Source organism: Scyliorhinus torazame, chromosome 14, assembly GCF_047496885.1.
Source record: "Scyliorhinus torazame isolate Kashiwa2021f chromosome 14, sScyTor2.1, whole genome shotgun sequence".
Taxonomy (NCBI): domain Eukaryota; kingdom Metazoa; phylum Chordata; class Chondrichthyes; order Carcharhiniformes; family Scyliorhinidae; genus Scyliorhinus; species Scyliorhinus torazame.
Window position 1 is genome coordinate 200,006,039 of NC_092720.1, and position 20,491 is coordinate 200,026,529.

General features: G+C 53.2%; 1 protein-coding gene across 1 annotated transcript in view; it reads right to left on the reverse strand.

Moving 5' to 3' along the window:
• Nucleotides 1–20,491, reverse strand: part of LOC140390342 (uncharacterized) — an 87,394-nt gene that overhangs the window by 38,549 nt on the left and 28,354 nt on the right. The window contains exons 4-6 of the mRNA XM_072475414.1: nucleotides 16,111–16,221; nucleotides 14,922–15,023; nucleotides 5,027–5,152 (exon numbers count right to left, since the gene is read on the reverse strand). Coding sequence (XP_072331515.1) covers nucleotides 5,027–5,152; nucleotides 14,922–15,023; nucleotides 16,111–16,221 — 339 coding nt within the window. The remainder of the gene's footprint in view (nucleotides 1–5,026; nucleotides 5,153–14,921; nucleotides 15,024–16,110; nucleotides 16,222–20,491) is intronic.

Consider the following 20,491-nt stretch of genomic DNA (forward strand, 5'->3'; position numbering starts at 1 on the left):
GCTGTGATAGCATGGTTGTGTTGTAATTCACCAACTGACCACTAGGAGGCTCATTAGTATATAAGCAAATGTTAGAGTCAGGTGACCTCAGACTGACCAAGCAGCTGGGAGAGAGGTTGTTTGTGCGAGTTCATACTGCTATTCAAAATCTGTTGTTTTGTATATATTTGACCCACAGTTAATGTTAATAAATCATTAATAACCTTAGCTACAAGTGTTCTTGTAATATAAATCACGCCATCCGAAAACATTTCAGATATGGCGTCGTTGATGGGGGTTAAGGCCTAGTGGGCGAAGGAGCTGGGATGGCATTGGAGGAGGGGTTGTGGTGAGGTGCTGCGGAGGGTGAATGCCTCAACCTCATGTGCGAGGCTGAGGTTGATACAGCTAAAGGTAGTGCACAGGACACACCTGACGAGATCGAGGATGAGCCGATTGTTTGAGGGGTGGAGGACATCTGTGAACGGTGTGGGAGGGGTCCGGCCAGCCAAGTACATATGTTCTGGTCCTGTCTGAAGTTGGAGAAATTTTGGAGGTTGTTCGTCAGCACCATGTCGCCGATCTTGCCCGTGGATTTGGAGCCCAGTCCCCTGGGGGCCATATTTGGGGCGTCAAACTTGCCGGAGCTGTAGACAGGCGGGGGGGGGCCAGATGTTGTAGCCTTCGTCTCGATGATTACTCACAGGTGGGTCCTGTTGGGGTGGAGGTCAGCTTCTCCGCCCAGTGCCTTGATGTGGCCGGGGAGAAGGTCAAATTTGTTTTGAGGGGGGGGGGGAAAAGAGATGGGTTTTGTTTATATTACACTTTAAAGAGTTGGATACCATCAGCTGTTAAGGGTGGGGGGGGGGCAAAGTGGGGCTTTTGTTTCGTGTAATTAGGGGTGGAGGGGTGTGTGGTTTGGGGTCTTGTTGATTCTGCTTCGTTGTGTTGTGTTGTACAGTTAAAATATAAAAACACGAATAAAAATATTTTAAAAAACGTTCCCGCAGAGCAAATCCCACACAGCAGGAGACCAGCCCCAGGATTCGGGGATGCCGACCTGGCCAGATCGTTGGACACGGTCCAGACAGGGTGCCTGGTTTTCCAAGGGTCTCCCACAGGGTAGCCGGCTTCACCTGGGAGGAAGAGGCAGCAGCTGTCATCTCGGGCAGCATCACCAGGAGGAACGGCACCCAGTGCCGGAGGCCACCACCGGGCCGCACAGGTGAGTTGCCACGGCTGCCTAGCACCGGCCCTGGTCGCCACCCTGACGACCATGCACCTGGCACTGCCCCCGCCCAGCACCATGCTGTGTCCAAGCCCAACCCATGTCCAGCAGTGCTGCTCACACCTGCCCCCTCCCTACCCCTCTCAATCCTATTGTCCCCCCCCTCCCACGCCCATCCGCGATGCACACAGTGTGCGACTCAATATGCCCTCTCTGTGTCCCCGTAGAAGAAATTGGGCCACAACAGACGGGAGAGGGCCCAGATGGGCGGTGGGGGTCCCGGACATCAGAGTCCTCACCCCATATGAGGATCGGGCCCTGAGGGTCTTGGGGGTGGCCGAGGACAGATCAGTCACCGATGTAGAGGTTGGCCGATGGTACAGAGGACCCAATGGCAGCCACAAAGGTGCCATACAGAACGATCCGTCCCTCCCACAGACCTCATGTCCATTACCCCACAGGATCTCCATCCGATGGCGCCGGTCCATCCTGGTAGTTTCTCTGCCCCCCCGCCCCACCACCACCCCCCCACCCCCTCACTTCCCATAAGGAAGGGGAGCTAAGAGGAGGTCACCATATTCACAACACACCTCTCCTTCCCCAGCCTCCACCAGCGCATAGACACACATCTTGCTGGGCGACAGTACAGATCAGGCTTCTGGGGCACATTCTGGCGAGCGCCACAGCTGCCGATGCAGATCAGTGGAGGCAGGAACCCCCAGGCCAGACAGCAGTCGGAGGTCTGATGGATCCCAGGACCCAGCTGGGCCCCAGTCAGATGCTGAGCCTCTGGAACAGCTTTACGCGGAGCTGATGCAGTTGATTGGGTGCGGCCGTGATATGTCAGTGACACTCAGCAGGTCGCGAGCCAATTGGAGGAGTCCCAGAGGCTACGGGTACAGGTGATGTCGCCGGCAATGCGTGGCACCGAGGCCAACACTGCTAGGATGATGACCGCAGTAGAGACCTGGGGCGGGATTCTCCGCAAATGGCGTGATGTCCGCTACCCGGCGCCAAACACGGCGCGGATCAGTCCAGCGTCGGGCTGCCCAAATTCTCTGCACCTTTAGGGGCCAAGCCCTCACCTTGAGGGGCTAGGCCCGCGCCGGAGTGATTTCCGCCCCGCCAGCTGGCGCCGAAAGTACTTCGCCGGGCGACGCATTCGCGGGAGCGTCAGCGGCCGCTCACGGCATCCCCACGCATGCGCAGTGGAGGGGGTCTTTTCCGCCTCCGCCATAGTGAAGACCATGGCGAAGGCGGAAGGAAAAGAGTGCCCCCATGGCACAGGCCCGCCCGCGGATCGGTGGGCCCCGATCGCGGGCCAGGCCACCGTGGGGGCACCCACCGGGGCCAGATCGCCCCGCGTTCCCCCCAGGACCCCGGAGCCCGCCCACGCCGCCTTGTCCCGCCGTACAAAAGGAGGTCTAATCGATGACGGCTGGCGTGGGTTGACAGCGGCGGGACTTCGGCCCATCGCGGGCCAGAGAATCGCCGGGGGTGGGCCCACCGACAGGCGTGATTTCCGCCGACCGGCGCGATTCCCGCCCCCGCCGAATCTCTGGTAGCGGAGAATTCGGGACACAGCGGGGGCGGGATTCATGCCAGCCTCCGGCGATTTTCCGACCCGGTGGGGGGTCGGAGAATCGCGCCCCTGGTGCACGACATCAGCAGCATGAGTGGTGGCGTCCAAGGCGTGGCCCAGTCACAGCAGGCCATTGCTGAGAGCGTCGGCAGCATTGCCCAGGTGCAGGCTGGCGTGGCGCAGATAGAGGGAGGTGGCCCACACCCCGAGGGACGCGACCCACTCACTGACTGATGTGGCACAGACCTTCAGGGTGGTGGCACAGTCGCAGCGTGATCTGGTGCAGTTCCAGACGGAGATGAGCCACTCCCTGTGCTCCATGGCCGCGAACATGAAGACCCTTGTCGAGACCAGAGCAGGCCTCCAGGACTGGCAAGTGTAGGGGCGCCTCAGGGCATGGCTCCGCTTGCACCCCCGTCCCATGGAATAGCCTGGGGGCCATCGGGCACCCCGAGGGAGGAGGTGGTGTTGGGGCCCGTGCCGGAACAGCGCAGCACCTCGGACTCCGCCCCCCACATCCCTGGTGCAACTGGTGGGCAGCGGGCAGAACAGGGCGGCACCATGCCACCCGGGATTCCCGAGGAGCAGCCGGGCCCATCCAGGCAGGGCCACCCCAGGAGACATGTACCAACAGGGACGCTTGTCACAGGGCAGGAGTCACAGCAGTCCGCCTCCACGCCTGCTGTACCGTCTGGGGAACCGCCTAGGCAGTGTTAGGACCCGTAAGGCCAGCTTGACACATGGGTATACAGGGCATCCACGACAGCGCGGATGCACCTGTGCATCGATGCCTGGGAAATCCCGGACAGATCCCGACCCGGCGACTGGAACGACCCCGTCACATAGATGTTCAGCGTGACGGTCACTTTGACGGTCCTCCCCCATACCCCTGCAGTGCCAGGTGTGCCATCATCTGGTGGATGTGTCTGACGGTCTCCGTCTGCATGCCCGGTCCAGAAGGTCCGAAAACGATATGCGGTTGCGGTGCATTGGCACCTCCTCCTCCGCGGCCTGTTGGGCGGCCGGCCCTCCAGCCTGAGCAGCTGCCACCTGGCCCTCTGCAGCCCGCTCCTCTGCTGCAGCCTCCGCCCCCTCTCTGAACCGTCCCCGCTCACGCTGCCACTGGGCTGCGTGCAGGGCAGCGGCCATCGCCACGGCGACCAGCATCGCAGGCTGATGTCCGAAAGCCATAACTTCCTGCAGGGGGTGAATGGCAAACGCGTTATCATGGCGCACACACCCGTGCCCAGCCAGGTACCATGGGCTACACGGTGGAGCCGGTTGGCACTGCGTGCCCCAACCCCGCATGTCCCCCACCCCGGCCCCGTCGGTGCCCCTCGGTCCTGGCGCCATTGCCTGCTGCCAGGGGTATGGTTGGCTGGCACTGCCCTCACTGGGGTCTGCCATGGGTGTGGCTCTGGGTGGTCACCCGGTGGGGGCTGCCGGTTGGGTGGGGTGGTCAGGGGTTCAATCCATACGGCCGTTGTCACTGCGTGCACCCAAGGGCCGGGGTGGGTGCCCAGCAAGGTGGCCGCCGTAATGGAGCTCGGTACCTGGGCACAGACCTGTTGGGGTCCGGCTGCTCAGTCTTTCCCCCCCCACCCCCTCCCCTCCCCTGGCCCTGGCAGGGCCCCCCCCCCGCCCCATCCTCTGTAGCCAGCACGGCCAGTGTCCGGGCCGGGACCCCTCAGTCCCCCCCACGACACTTCCTACCTCCTCTCTCAGCCGCCGCAGCCAGCACGCCAGGTTCACGAACCTTTATAGCACATTAGAAACATGGCATCGGGAATTCGGCCCATCCGAGGTCCTGAATCGTTGAAGCCCCGGAGAATCGGTCGTCAGACCCGATAATGATGTGCCTTCCGTACTTTCAAGCCGCGCGGCGAGTGCCGCGATTTCGGCGCTTGGCTCGATATCGGAGTCGGAAGCCATTGTCCGCCCGATCACGTTTCCCGATTTTGACGTCGGCTAAGGGAGGATCCAGCCCATAATTTTCTCAATGATGATTCCATGAGTACATTTACCAAAACCCCTGATTGGTTTGCAAGTCGATGGTCAATAACATAGCAACGGCTGGACTCAAAGGAAGGGGCACCATTGCCACTGGGAGACAGTGTGGGTTATCAGGAGGAGGTTAATAGGACTCGTTAAATTGAGCAGAGAATGGGAAGAGGAAATTTAACCCAGAGTATTAAAAACTTAACATAAATAATAAAATAATCTGGGTTTGAACTTACATTTAGTATTCAGGATTTGTTTGAATGTTTCTATGACCCAGCCATTCATACTACATGCTGACAATGTGGTGAGTATTAGCAGTAAGGACAATATCACCAACATAAATACTGTAACTGCAGAGGTTCCTGTTGAAAGAACAAAAAGGCGATTGAAATGACACACATCCGTAGGTTAGGTAAGAGGTACAAGTGAAAACTAGATTCAACTTAAGTGAATTCTTTACTTATAGATGATAAATGTTTACAGCACAGAAAATGTGCAGCACAGAAAACTGGGCGGCTTGGACAAGTTGGGCCGAAGGCCTGTTTTCATGCTGTAAATCGGGATAAAATGGCTCATTCGGCGTGGGATTTTCCAGCCCGTTCCGGTGGAGGTATCTTCCAGTCCCGTCAAATTTGACCCCGACTGCGGGACCGGCGAGCCATGGAAATTATCATGTCTTCGGCAGGACCAGGAGATCCCGCCGGTGACCGATGTTTACGAGCCGCCTGTCCCACGGGGAAACCAGGCCTAGGTCTGTGCAGTGTGTTGCTGGAGTAATCCATAATTATAACACAGCTCCTTCAGTCTCTTAGGTAAATCTCCCTTCAAAGATACAGTGAACTCCACCTCACCAGCCCTCCGTTACACCCCTCCGCCTCACCACCTCTCCCTTACACCCCACCTCTCCATTACACATCTCCGACGCTCCACCTCTCTTGCATCCCTCCGCCTCACCACCTCTCTATTACACCCCTCCACCTCACCACCCCTCTATTACACCACTCTGCCTCTCTATTACATCCCTCCACCTCCCTATTATGCCTCTCCGCCTCTTTATTACACCCCTCTGCCTCTCCACCGCTTTTACAGCCCTCCACCACACCACCTCTCCATTACACCCATCCGCCTCCCCAGCTCTCTCTTACACCCCTCCGCCTCTCTGTTACACCCCTCCGCCTCTCCATTACACCCCTCCGCCTCTCCATTACACCCCTCCACCTCACTACCTCTCCATTACACGCCTCCGCCACACCTCTCTATTACACTCCTCCGCCTCTCTATTACACCCCTCCACCTCACCACCTCTCTATTACACCCCTCTGCCACACCTCTCTATTACACCTATCCACCTCTCTATTACACCCCTCCATCTCACCACCTCTATTACACCCCTCCACCTCACCACCTCTTTATTACACCACTCTGTCCCTCCACCTGTATTACACCCCACTGCCACTCTACTTCTCTATTACACCCCTTCGCCCCTCTATTACTCCCCTCCGCCTCACCACCTCTATTACACCCCTCCACCTCGTCAGCTCTATTACACCCCTCCACCTGTATTACACCCCTCCGCCACACCTATTACACTCCTCCGCCTCTCTATTACACCCCTCCACCTCACCACCTCTATTATACCCCTCTGCCTCACCACCTGTTTATTACACCACTCCGTCTCTCCACCTCTATTACGCCACTCCGCTTCTCTATTACACCCCTTCGCCTCTCTATTACTCCCCTCCGCCTCACCACCTCTATTACACCCCTCCACCTCTTCAGCTCTATTACACCCCTCCACCTCTTCAGCTCTATTACACCCCTCCACCTCTTCAGCTCTATTACACCCCTCCGCCTCACCACCTCTCTATTACATCGCTCCGCTCCCAACCTCTCTATTACACCCTTCTGCCTCACCAGCTCTCTAATAAACGCTTCCGCCTTTCCACCTCTCCAATACACCCCTCCGCCTCACCACATCTCTATTATACCCCTCCGCCTCACCACTCGATTACACCCCTCTGCCTCTCCACCTGTCTATTACACCCCTCCGTCTCTCCACCTCTATTACACCCCTCTGCTTCTCCACTTCTCTATTATACCGTTCCGCCTCTCTATTATTCCCCTCCGCCTCACCACCCCTCTAATACACCCCACACCTCCCTATTACACCACTACACCTATTCACCTCTATTACACGCCTCCACCTCTATTACACGCCTCCACCTCTAGAACATAGAACATAGAACAATACAGCGCAGTACAGGCCCTTCGGCCCACGATGTTGCACCGAAACAAAAGCCATCTAACCTACACTATACCATTATCATCCATATGTTTATCCAGCTTTTAAATGCCCAAAATGTTGGCGAGTTCACTACTGTAGCAGGTAGGGCATTCCACGGCCTCACTACTCTTTGCGTAAAGAACCTACCCCTGACCTCTGTCCTATATCTATTACCCCTCCGTTTAAGGCTATGTCCCCCCCGTGCTAGCCATTTCCATCCGCGGGAGAAGGTTCTCACTGTCCACCCTATCTAACCCTCTGATCATTTTGTATGCAATTACTCCCCTCTATTACACCCCTCCCCCTCAATTACACCCCTCCATCTCACCACCTCTCTATTACACTGCTCTGACTCCCAACCTCTCTATTACACCCCCTCCGCCTCACCACCTCTCTATTACCCCTTCATCTCTATATTACACCCCTCCGCCCCTCCACCTCTATTACATCCCTGCCTCTCCACCTATTACACCCCTCCGTCTCTCCACCTCTCTATTATACCCCTCCGCCACATCACCTCTCTGTTACACACCTTCACCTCTGTATTACACCCGTTTGCCTCTCCACCTCTATTATATCTCTGCCTCTCCACCTCTCCATTACTCCCCTCCGCCTTTCCACCTCTCCATTACACCCCTCCACCTCTCTATTACACCCTCCGCCTCTATTACACCCCTCCGCTTCTCCACCTCTCTAGTACTCCCCTCCGCCTCTGAACCTCTCCATTACACCCCTCCACCTCTCTATTACACCCTCCGCCTCTCCACCTCTATTAGACACCTCTGTCTCTCCACCTCTCTATTGCACCCCTCCGTCCCTCTGCCCCTCTATTACATCCCTCTGCCACCACCTCTCTATTACACCCCTCTGCCTCACCACCTCTCCATTACAGCCCTCCACCTCTCTATTACAGCCCTCCACCTCTCTATTACAGCCCTCCACCTCTCTATTACAGCCCTCCACCTCTCTATTACAGCCCTCCACCTCTCTATTACAGCCCTCCACCTCTCTATTACAGCCCTCCACCTCTCTATTACAGCCCTCCACCTCTCTATTACAGCCCTCCACCTCTCTATTACAGCCCTCCACCTCTCTATTACAGCCCTCCACCTCTCTATTACAGCCCTCCACCTCTCTATTACAGCCCTCCACCTCTCTATTACAGCCCTCCACCTCTCTATTACAGCCCTCCACCTCTCTATTACAGCCCTCCACCTCTCTATTACAGCCCTCCACCTCTCTATTACAGCCCTCCACCTCTCTATTACAGCCCTCCACCTCTCTATTACAGCCCTCCACCTCTCTATTACAGCCCTCCACCCCTCTATTACAGCCCTCCACCCCTCTATAACAGCCCTCCACCTCTCTATTACAGCCCTCCACCTCTCTATTACAGCCCTCCACCTCTCTATTACAGCCCTCCACCTCTCTATTACAGCCCTCCACCTCTCTATTACAGCCCTCCACCTCACCACCTCTGTTACACCTCCGCCTCACCACCTCTGTTACACCTCCGCCTCACCACCTCTCTATTGCACCCCTCTGCCTCACCACCTCTCCTCCACTTCTCCACCTCTTTATTGTACCCCTCCGTCCCTCCACCTCTCTATTATACCCTCCGTCCCTCCACCTCTCTATTATACCCTCCGGCTCTCCACCTCGATTACACTCGTCCGCCTCCCCTCCTCTCTGTTACACACACTTGACTCTCTTCCTCTCTATTACACCCCTCCGCCTCTCCACCGCTCTATTACACCCCTCCGTCTCTCCACCTGTCTCTTGCACCCCTCCGTCCCTACACCTCTCTATTGCACCCCTCTGTCCCGCCGCCTCTCTATTACGCCCTCCACCTCTCCACCTGTCTATTACACCCCTCCGCCTCTCCACCTCTCTATTACATCCCTCCGCTCCTCCACCTTTCTATTGCCCCCCTCCGTCCCTCCGCCTCTGTATTACACCCCTCTGCCTCACCACCTCTATTACACCCCTCTGCCTCACCACCTCTATTACACCCCTCCGCCTCACCACCTCTATTACACCCCTCTGCCTCTCCACCTCTCTATTACACCCCTCTGCCTCTCCACCTCTCTATTACACCCCTCTGCCTCACTACCTCTCCATTACACCCCTCTGCCCCACTTCTCTATTACACCCCTCCGCCTCTCCAGTCCTCCATTACACCCCTCTGCCGCTATTTAAAAAAAATATTTTTATTAAATATACAGAATGTCAGAAGAACAATATAATCAACCCAATAAACAACCTCAATCCTCCAGCTCCCCTGACCCCAGCTCCTTGCCACATCCGCCTTCCCCATTTTAACCCCCATTACCCCTCCCCTCAAGAACTCCCCTTCGATGACCCCTCATTCCTCCTTGAAGAAATCAGTGAACGGTTTCCACATCCGGGTGAATCCCTCTCCCGACTCCCGCAGAGCGAACCTGATCTTCTACGACGTCAGGACCTCCGCTCACCCGAACCCCAGCCTTCAGCGGCTCCGAATTCCACCAACACAGCAAAATCCGTCTCCGGGTTATCAGGGAGGCAAAGACCAATATATTCGCCTCTCCCCCCCCCCCCCCCCCTGAACTCCGACTCCTGGGTCTTCCGACACGCCAAATATCACAAACCTCCGGACTCATAGACCATAGAATTTACAGTGCAGAAGGTGGCCATTCGGCCCATCGAGTCTGCACCGGCGCCTAGGAAGAGCACCCTACTTAAGCCCACACCTCCACCCTATCCCTGTAACCCATCAACCCCACCTAAGCTTATTGGACACTCGGGGCAATTTAGCACGGCCAATGGTGACTCAGAGACACCCCAACACTGAGAACCTCGGACACAACGTCTGAGAACCCCTGCCAGAACCCCCTCAGACTGGGACACACCCAGAACACGTGGACCTGATTCACAGGCCTACCCCCCGCACACACCTATCTTCCACCCTCTCAAAGAACCTGCTCAGTCTCGCCACCGTCATGTGGGACCTATGCACCACTTTAAACTGGATGAGGCTTGACCGCGCACACGACGAGGACGCGTTCACCCTCCGCCCACGCAAACCCCGAGATCAACCCATTGACTTTCCTGAAAAGCGACTGAGGGACAAAGATGGGGAGGTTCTGAACACGATCAGAAACCGAGGCCACACCGCCATTTTCACTGTCTGCTGCCTCCTTGTCAGCGACAGCGGCAAAATGTCCCATCTTTTAAAATCCGCCTTCAGCCCCTCCACCAATCGGACCAAGTTCAGTCTATGCAGCTGGGCCCAGCTCCGCACCACCTGAATACCAAGGTACCTAAAGCTCGTCCCCACCAACCTGAATAGCAACTCTCCTAACCTCCTTCCCTGCCCTCTGGCATTGATTGGGACCACCTCACTCTTTCCCATGTTCAATTTATATCCCCAAAACCGGCCAAATGCCCCACAATCCCCCAATGCTGCTCAACGGATTTGAAATGTATAAATAACAAGTCACCCGCACACAGCAAAACCCTATGTTCGACACCCCCCTGTACAATCCTCTCCTGAGATGCCCTAAGTGCCAGTGCCAAGGCAAAAACCATCGGGGAGAGCGGGGACCCCTGCTTCGTCCCACGGTGAAGCCCAAACTCACTCGGTTCGTCTGCACACTTGCATCTTATGCAGCAGCCAAACCCAATCCACGAAACCCCTGCCCGAACTCAAACCGCCCCAGCCACCTTGAACAGATATGCCCATTCCACCCGGCCAAAGGCCTTCTCCGCATCCATCGCCACCACTACCTAAACCCCCTTCCCCGCTCCTCAGAGGTTACTTAAAGTAACCTCCGCACATTGACAACAGTTGCCTTCCTTCAACAAAACCCGTCTGATCCTCCCCAATCAGCCCCGGCACACAGTCCTCAATCCGCAATGTGAGCACCTTCGGCGAAAGCTTGGCATCAACATTCAGCAACGATATCAGGCCGTACGACCCACACTGCTCCGGGTCCTTCTCCTTTTGTAGAATCAGGGGTATGGAAGCCTCAAAATTATAAGGGGGGGGTTCCCGCTCTCCCCCACCTTATTATACGTTCTCACCAGCAGTGGTCCCAACCCTAACCCTAACCCCAAATATTTTATAAAACTCTACTGGGAACCCAACCGGACCTGGGGCCTTCCCTACCTGCATCGCCCCTATACCCTCCACCACCTCCCTCAGACCAATGGGGCCTCCACACCCTGAACCCACTCCTCACCCGCCTTGGGAAACTCCAACCCATCCAGGAACGGCCTCATCCCCTCTTCCCCCGTCGGGGCCTCCGACTCATAGAGCCTCCGATAAAAGGCCTCAAATACCCCATTCACCCCCTTTGGGTCCATCACCGCCGTACATCTCCCGTCCCTCACTCTACCAATCTCCTTTGCCGCTGCTTGCTTCCTCAACTGATGGGCCAGCATCCTACTCGCCTTCTCCCCATACTCGTAAACTGCCCCCCTGGGCCCTCCGAAACTGCCCCACTGCCTTCCCCGTAGCCACTAACCAAAACTCCATCTGGAGCCTCAGTCTCTCCTTCAGCAGCCCCTTCTCCGGCACTACCACGTATCTCCTATCCACCCTCAAGATCTCCTCCATCAACCTGGCCCTCTCCTCCCACTCCACCATCTCCTTGTGGACCTGAATCAAAATAACCCCCGCCCCGCTAACTACAGCCTTGAGTGCCTCCCACAGCATGGCAGCTGTGACCTCCTCCGTATCGTTCAGCTCCACATAGCCCCGAATGGAGGCCCTCACCCTCTCACAGCCCCCCTCATCTCCCAACAGCCCCAAATCTAACCTCCACTACGGCTGTTGGACCTCCCCCTATACCACCCAATGTGGCGCGTGCTCAGGGACCACGATTGCCGAATGCCCAAAGTCGGCCGCCCCCGGCTGCAGCGCCTTGTCCACCATGAAAAAGCCGATCCGGAAATACACCCGGTGCACGTGGGAGAACAAAGAACAAAGAAAAGTACAGCAGAGGAACAGGCCCTTCGGCCCTCCAAGCCTATTCCGACCATGCTGCCCGTCTAAACTAAAATCTTCTACACTTCCTGGGTCCGTATCCCTCTATTCCCATCCTATTCATGAATTTGTCAAGACGCCCCTTAAATGTCACTATCGTCCCTGCTTCCACCACCTCCTCAGGCAGCGAATTCCAGGCACCCACTACCCAGTGTAAAAAACTTGCCTCGTACATCTCCTCTAAACCCTCGCATATTAAATCTATGCCCCCTAGTAATTGACCCCTCTACCCTGGGAAAAAGCCTCTGACTATCCATTCTGTCTACGCCCCTCATAATTTTGTAGACCTCTATCAGGTCGCCCCTCAAACTCCTTTGTTCCAGTGAGAACAAGCCAAGTTTATCCAACCTCTCCTCATAGCTAATGCCCTCCATACCAGGCAACATCCTGGTAAATCTCTTCTGCACCCTCTCTAAAGCCTCCACATCCTTCTGGTAGTGTGGCGACCAGAATTGAACACTATACTCCAAGTGTGGCCTAACTAAGGTTCTATACAGCTGCAACATGACTTGCCAATTCTTATACTCAATGCCCCGGCCAATGAAGGCAAGCATGCCGTATGCCTTCTTGACTACCTTCTCCACCTGTGTTGCCCCTTTCAGTGACCTGTGGACCTGTACACCGAGAACTCTCTGACTGTCAGTACTCTTGAATTATGAAGTATGAAAACTCCTTCACCCTTAGCCTCCCAAACCTCCACGGCCCTCCGCCCATGCGCCCCATGAACCCCCTCAACTCCCTATCCATTGCAGACACCCTCGGCGACTTTGGACTCGAGTCCCGGACCGTATTAAAATCACCTCCATAATCAACCGGTAAGTGTCCAAGTCCGGGATCTTCTCCAATATTCACCTCATAAAATCCACATCATCCCAATTCGCAGCATAGACATTTACAAGGACCACCAGCATCCCCTCCAGTTTCCCACTGCCCCCAGCTCTCCCTTCTCAGCTGCACCGCACCAACCACACCCATTTCAGCAACCCCTCCCCCCCCAACAAAGAACCAACCTCACCCCCCCCACCAACGCCTTCCTCCTGATGACCCCCCACTTCACTTCCATTAACTAGCCTGCCCAGATAACATGGTGACCCCCCACCCTAGGCCTCTAATATCCCCTCCCCCCCCTCACAAAAAGCACGCTGACTATCGTCACTCCCCCACCCTGAACTACCCATCCCGTACACTCTACCACACACACAAAGCTCCTCTTCAAAGTTCAGTGTCCTCCAGGTCCATGGTCCCTCACCAGCAGTGGCCCCACTCCTCCAGGTCCATGGGCCCTCATAAAGTCCATTGCCTCCTCTGGCAAGTCAAAATAAAACCGCTGCTTCTGGTGTGTCACCCACAAGCGGGCAGGATACAAAACCCTAAACGACCCTCCTCTTCGCCAACTCCGTGCCCAGGCCTTGGCAGACCCACAGCTCACTCCCTTCTCAGGTACACTTCCTGGTCTGCCTCGCCCATTAAAAAATATTTTCTTAGTCCAAGAATCGATGCAGCCGCACCACCATCGCCCTCGGTGGCTCACCCACTTGGACCTCCGCCTCAGCGCCCTGTGCGTTCGATTCACCTCGAGGAGCGGGTCAAAGGCCTCTTCCCCCATCAACTGCTCCAGCATCCTCCCAACATACTTCGCGGCCTCCGCTCCCTCAGACATCCCAATGATCCTCAGGTTCCTCTCCTGAAGCGATTCTCCAGGTCCTCCAACTTCATTCTCAGCCTCTTCTGGCTGTCCAAGACCATCCCCAACTCCGCCTCCAACGAGACGATCCACCCATCATGCTCCCCCATCGCATCCTCCACCTCTGAATCGCTAGGCCCAGAGCCTTCAATCTCTGCCCCACTCTCTCAATCGCAGCTTCTCGTCCTCTGATCCATACACCGATCTCACCAGAGGGGAATTACCTTCCCGGGGCACTCACACACCTTGTGCACTCAAACATCCCCCCCAAAACGGGTGGGAAAATCCACCTTGAGCGGGTGCTACCAAATTTGCGACCGCTTACTCCATGGCTGCCACTGGAAGCCCCCCTCCACCTCTCTATTACACACCTCCTCCTATCGATTACACCCCCCCCCGCCTCTTTATTACACCCCTCTGCCTCTCCACCTCTCTATTACACATCTCCACCTTTCCACTTCTCTATTACACCCCTCCACCTCTCTATTACACACCTCCACCTCTCTATTACACCCCTCCACCTCTCTATTACACCCCCCGCCTCTCTATTACACCTCTCTGCCTCTCTATTACACCTCTCTGCCTCTCTATTACACCTCTCTGCCTCTCTATTACACCTCTCTGCCTCTCTATTACACCTCTCTGCCTCTCTATTACACCTCTCTGCCTCTCCACCTCTCTATTACACATCTCCACTCCACTTCTCTATTACACCCCTCCACCTTTCTATTACACACCTCCACCTCTCTATTACACCCCTCCGCCTCTCTATTACACCCCTCCGCCTCTCTATTACACCCCTCTGCCTCTCTATTACACCCCTCTGCCTCTCTATTACACCCCTCTGCCTCTCCACTTCTCTATTACACACCTGTCTCTCCACCTCTCTTTTCTTCTTTAAAACACTTCAAGTCTTTGGTTATCTGATCTAATAGCTTCATTTCTGTCTCAGTGTCGTATGTTCCTGTGAAACATGTTGGGGTGATTTTATTATAATAAAGGCGTTATCTAAATTTAAGTAGCTGTTATTCTCAGTTGAACACCATGAGCCACTAAACCATCACCCCAAGTGGGGGATGGTAACAAATACAATTACTAGCTCCAAAAGAAAACAAACGTGAGCACTCATAATACCTCCAGCCTGTAGCCAGCACAGAAGAGCCGCAAAGAGAATGATGAACGAAAGCATTGCAGCGACCTGCAAGAATAGGAGTGCTTTTCGCTGAAAATCCATTTCTGGAAAAAGAAACGAATGGTCATCAATATTACTCCCAGAACTGTAGACTGTGACAACACAGGGGAGGGCCACGTGGCCCATCATATCTTTGCAATCTCTTTGGAAGAGTTAACCAATTAGTGCCGCCTTCCCGATTTCCCCCCCATATTTAGCCAATTCCCCTTTCAAAGTTCCGATTAAATCTGCTTCCCTATCATTTCTTATTCATAGATTTCATAGAATTTACAGTGCAGAAGGAGGCCATTCGGCCCATCGAGTCTGCACCGGCTCTTTGAAAGAGCACCCTACCCAAGCCCACACCTCCACCCTATCCCCTTAACCAAGTAACCCCACCCAACACTAAGGGCAATTTTGGACAGTAAGGGCAATTTATCATGGCCAATCCGCCTAACCTGCACATCTTTGGACTGTGGGAGGAAACCGGAGCACCCGGAGGAAACCCACGCAGACGGGGAGAACGTGCAGACTCCGCACAGACAGTGACCCATGCCGGGAATCGGACCTGGGACCCTGGAGCTGTGAAGCAATTGTGCTAACCACCATGCTACCGTGCTGCCCTAACACTACAGTGTTATCACTACAGTGCAGAAGGAGGCCATTTGGGCCATCGAGTCCGCACTGACCCTCTGAAATGACACCCCCACCTAGGATCAGGCCCCCAACCTATCCCCCAACACGGTAACCCCACCTAACCTAACCTTTGGACACTAAGGGGCAATTTAGCACGGCCAATCCACCTAACCTGCTCATCTTTGGACAGTGGGAGGAAGCCGGAGCACCCGGAGGAAACCAACACAGACACGGGGAGAAAGTGCAAACTCCACACAGACAGTCACCCAAGGCCGGAATTGAACTCGGGTCCCGGTACCGTGAGGCAGCAGTGCTAATCACTGTGCCACCGTGCCCACTTCCACCACCTTTTCCAGCAAAGAATATTCACACCTTTGAATAAATCACTCGACACGTCAGGAGCCGGATTGGGGATGACTCAGTGTCACATTTAACTGCCTCCCATGTCTCAGTGATTAAGTTATAAGAGTTTCAAACTTCTGACGGCAAACTGTGAAAATAACATGTTTTTCTTACTTTGCATTTCGTTGTGCAAACATTGAAGTATTATACCAAAGAAAATCGCAGTAGCAGAAATCAGTGCAACAATGGACAATACCATTGTGTGGTGAATCAGAGGTGGAAGACCTGGAACAGAAAACAGTACGATAAACTTATATTCAAATCAGACTTTAAATTGCAACAGGGATGTTCTTTCCCCTCGAAAGATGTGGCTATCTCCAGGCTGTTTTGGGGAGGGTATAGGCGAGATTTACCAGAATGTTAGCAGATGAATCAGTTATGTGGAGAGGAAGGAAATTATTCTACCGAGAGCTGATCCAAGCTTTGCAGTCCTGCCACATCCAGATGTGAATTGTGGTGCACAATTAAACAACTCACTGGAGGTGGAGACTCTGCAAATATCCCCATCCTCAATGATGGACAAGCCCAGCACGTATGTGCAAAAGACAAGGCTGAGGCATTCGTACCAATCTTCAGCCAGAGTGACGAGTAGATGATCTATCTCGGTCTCTTCCGGAGGTCCCCAACACCACAGATGTTAGTCTTCAGCCAATATGATTCATTCCATGTGACATCAAGAAAGGGCTGAAGGCACTGGATACTGCAAAGGCTATGGGCCCTGACAATATGTCAGCAATAGTACTGAATTTGCCTCTCCATCATCAGCAAAGTGATGGAAGGAATCATCAACAGTGCTGTCAAGCAGCATTTACTCAGCAATAACCTGCTCATAGACGCTCAGTTTGGGGTCCCCCAGGGTCACTCAGCTCCTGACCTCATTACAGCCTTGCTTAAAACATGGAAAAGAGCTGAATGCCGGAGGTGAGGTGAGAGTGACTGCCCTTGACATCAAGGCAGCATTTGACCGAGTATGGCATCAAGGAGCCCCAGCAAAACTGGAGTCAATGGGAATCAGGGGGAAATCTCTCGCTGGTTGGAGTCATACCTGGCACAAAGGAAGATGGTTGTGGTGGTTGGAGGTCAATCATCTCCGTTCCAGGACATCACTACAGGAGTTCCTCAGAATAGTGTCCTAGGTCCAACCATCTTCAGCTGCTTCATCAATAACCTCCCTTCCAACATTAGGTCAGAAGTGGGGATGTTTGTGGATGGCTACACAATGTTCAGCACCATTCACGACTCCTCAGATCATGAAGCAGTCCATGTTCAAATGCAGCAAGACCTGGACAACATCCAGGCTTGGGCTGACAAGTGGCAAGTTACATTCGCGCCACACAAGTGTCAGGCAATGACCATCTCCTACATGAGAGGATCTAACCACCGATCCTTGACATTCAATGGCACTACCATCGCTGAATCCCCCACAATCAACATCCTGGGTGTTACCATTGACCAGAAACTGAACTGGACTAGCCATATTAATACTGTGGCTACCAGGGCAGGTCAAAGGCTAGGAATCCTACAGCGAGTAACTCACCTCCTGACCCCCCCAAAGCCTGTCCACCATCTACAAGGCACAAGTCAGGAGTGTAATGGATACTCTCCTCTTGCCTGGATGAGTGCAGCTCCAACAACACTCAAGGAGCTCGACACCATCCAGGACAAAGCAGCCCGCTTGATTGTTCTCCCTTCCACAAACATTCAAACCCTCCACCACCGATGAACAGTGGCAGCCGTGTGTACCATCTACAAGATGCACTGCAATAACTCACCAAGTTTCCTTAGACAGCATTTCCAAACCCACGACCATTACCATCTAGAAGGACAAGAGCAGCAAATACCTGGGAACCTCACCACCTGGAGGTTCCCCTCCAAGACACTTGCCACCCTGACTTGGAAATATTTTGCAGTTCCTTCACTGTCACTGGGTCAAAATCCTGGATCTCCCTCCCTAATAGCACAGTGGGTGTTCCTACACCTCAAGGACTGCAGCGGTTCAAGAAGGCATCTCAACACCACCTTCTAGGGCAACTAGGGATGGGCAATAAATGCTGGCCTAACCAGCGACACCCACATCCCATAAATGAATTTAAAAAAAGAGAAGTGTTCAGGGGAGTTTGCAAAGAATTGTTCAAAATTCTGAGGGATTTGGCTGGAAAGGAAGACTTGCATTGATATAACATTTGTCACGACCACAGGACATCCCAAATCCAATTATGTAGTTTGTGCAGTGTGGTTGCTATGGTACTATGGGAAAGGCAAGAGCCAATTTCTGCAAAGGTTCCCGCAAACAGCAAGGTGATAATGGTCAGTTTGTCTTATTATTTAAGAAAGATTTTACTGCATAAATGAGAAACTATCTTGACTGAGAATCAGTTTGGGTGGAGATAAGAAATAGCAAGAGAAAGAATCACTAGTGGAAGTGGATTATAGGCTGATGACAGTACCAACAAAGTAAAATCTGGAAATAATTGAGGCTTGCAAGAAAGGTACAGAAATGATCACAGACGATTTAATCTTCACATAAATTGCACAAGTTGGCAAAGGTGGCCTTGACCAGAGACTGAATTCAGGACATTTTCTTAACAATTGATTCTGAATCAACCAGTAAACAGCTTTTTAAAAAATAATTTTAGAGTACCCAATTATTTTTTTGTCCAATTAAAGGGCAACTTACTGTTGCCAATTGACTTACCTTGCACATCTTTTTGGGTTGTGGGGGTGAGACCCACGCAGACATGGGGAGAATGTGCAAACCCCACACAGACAGTGACCTGGGATCGAACCTAGGTCCTTGCCGCTGTGAGGCAGCGGTGCTAACCACTGCACCATCGTGCTGCCCTGAAAACAGAGTTTTGTTTCGACCTGTTAATATGCAGTGAGAGAGGATTAATTAATGATCACAAATTCTCGAAGGAAGAGTGATCATAACTTTTTTTCTGTTCATGGGATCTTGGTGTCGTGGGCTGGGCCAGCATTCATTGCCCATCCTGAAATGCCTGTGAATTGAGTGGCTATTTCAAAGGTGATTTAAGATTGCTGTGGATGTGAAGTTATACGGAGGCCAGAAGGCAGATTTCCTTTCCCTAAAGGACATTAATGAATCAGATGGGTTTTTATAACTGAAGATGGCTTCATGCTCATTATTAAACGTTAGTTCTATATTTATTTTTATTTAGTTCAAATTTCACCATCTGCCGTGATGGGATTCGAACCAGGATCTCTAGAGCTGGGTCCTGGGTCTCTGGATTGCTAGCCCAGTGACAATACCACTACACCACCGCCTCCCCATGATGACATTTCATATTGGGTTCAGAGGTAAGAAACTTTGGAGGGGACACAGTGGAGCTAATCTGCCACCCTGACTCGGTCTGGCCTACATGTGACTGCCTATCCACACCAATGTGGTTGACTTTGAAATGCCACTCAGTTCAAGGGCAATTAGGGATGGGCAAATGGCCGTGGCAGACAATTAAGGAGCTATTTCCCAACAAAAATTGATTCCGTGGAACTAGAGAGATTCAATGAAAAGATGCATCATTGGTGGCCAATAAAGGAAGTTGGGGTGGTATCAAAGCAAAGGCGTACAACGCTGCAAAGTTTAGCGGTGAGCTAGAAAATTAGGAACATATTAGAAACCAGCAAAGGATGCCTTAAAAAAAAAGGGAGAAATTAGAATAGGCGAGTAAACTAGCAAGAAACATGAAAACAGATGGTAAAGGCTTCTACAAGTGCACAAAAAGGGAGTGAAGAGCTAAGATAAATGTTGGTCCCATAGAGGATGAGACTGGTGAATAAATAATAGGAAAGAAGAAAACGGTAGAGGCTTTGAACCAGTATTTTGCATCAGTATTCACAGGAGAAGACACTAAAAACATCCCAAGAATAATAGAAAATTAGGGAGCAATAAGTAAGGAGAAACTCAGAACAAAGACTATTGCAACAGAAACTGTTTGAAGAAATTAACGTGACAAAAGGCTGAAAAGTCACCTGGAGCCATAGACTCATAGAATTCCTACAGCGCGGAAGGAGACCATTCAGCCCACTGCCCTGCCCCATCCCCGTAACCCCACCTAAACTGCACATCGCCGGAGCACCCGGAGGAAACCCCCACAAACGCAGGGAGAAAGTGCAAACTCCACACAGACAGTCACCTAAGGCCGGAATTGCACCTGTAGCACCAGGAGCGACCCCGCTATCTAACGGCACTCTGTTTTTCTTTCATGCCCCGGCGAGAAACCGCCCCCCCCCCCCGCATAGAGGCCGCACTTAGCGTCATTGTTTAATTTTACAAGAAAATATTATTTGTGTGGAGAGAGACTATCGAGTACTGTGTACACTTTGTCTCCTTAGCAAAAGAGTCAGGTGACTTCAGACGGACTGGAGAGCTGGAAGAGAGAGGTTGCTTGTGTTATTGAAAATATGGAAAGATGTGTCATTTGAAACATGGAAGTCTGGCAATATCTGGTCTGAGAGAAACATGAGAGAAAACAGG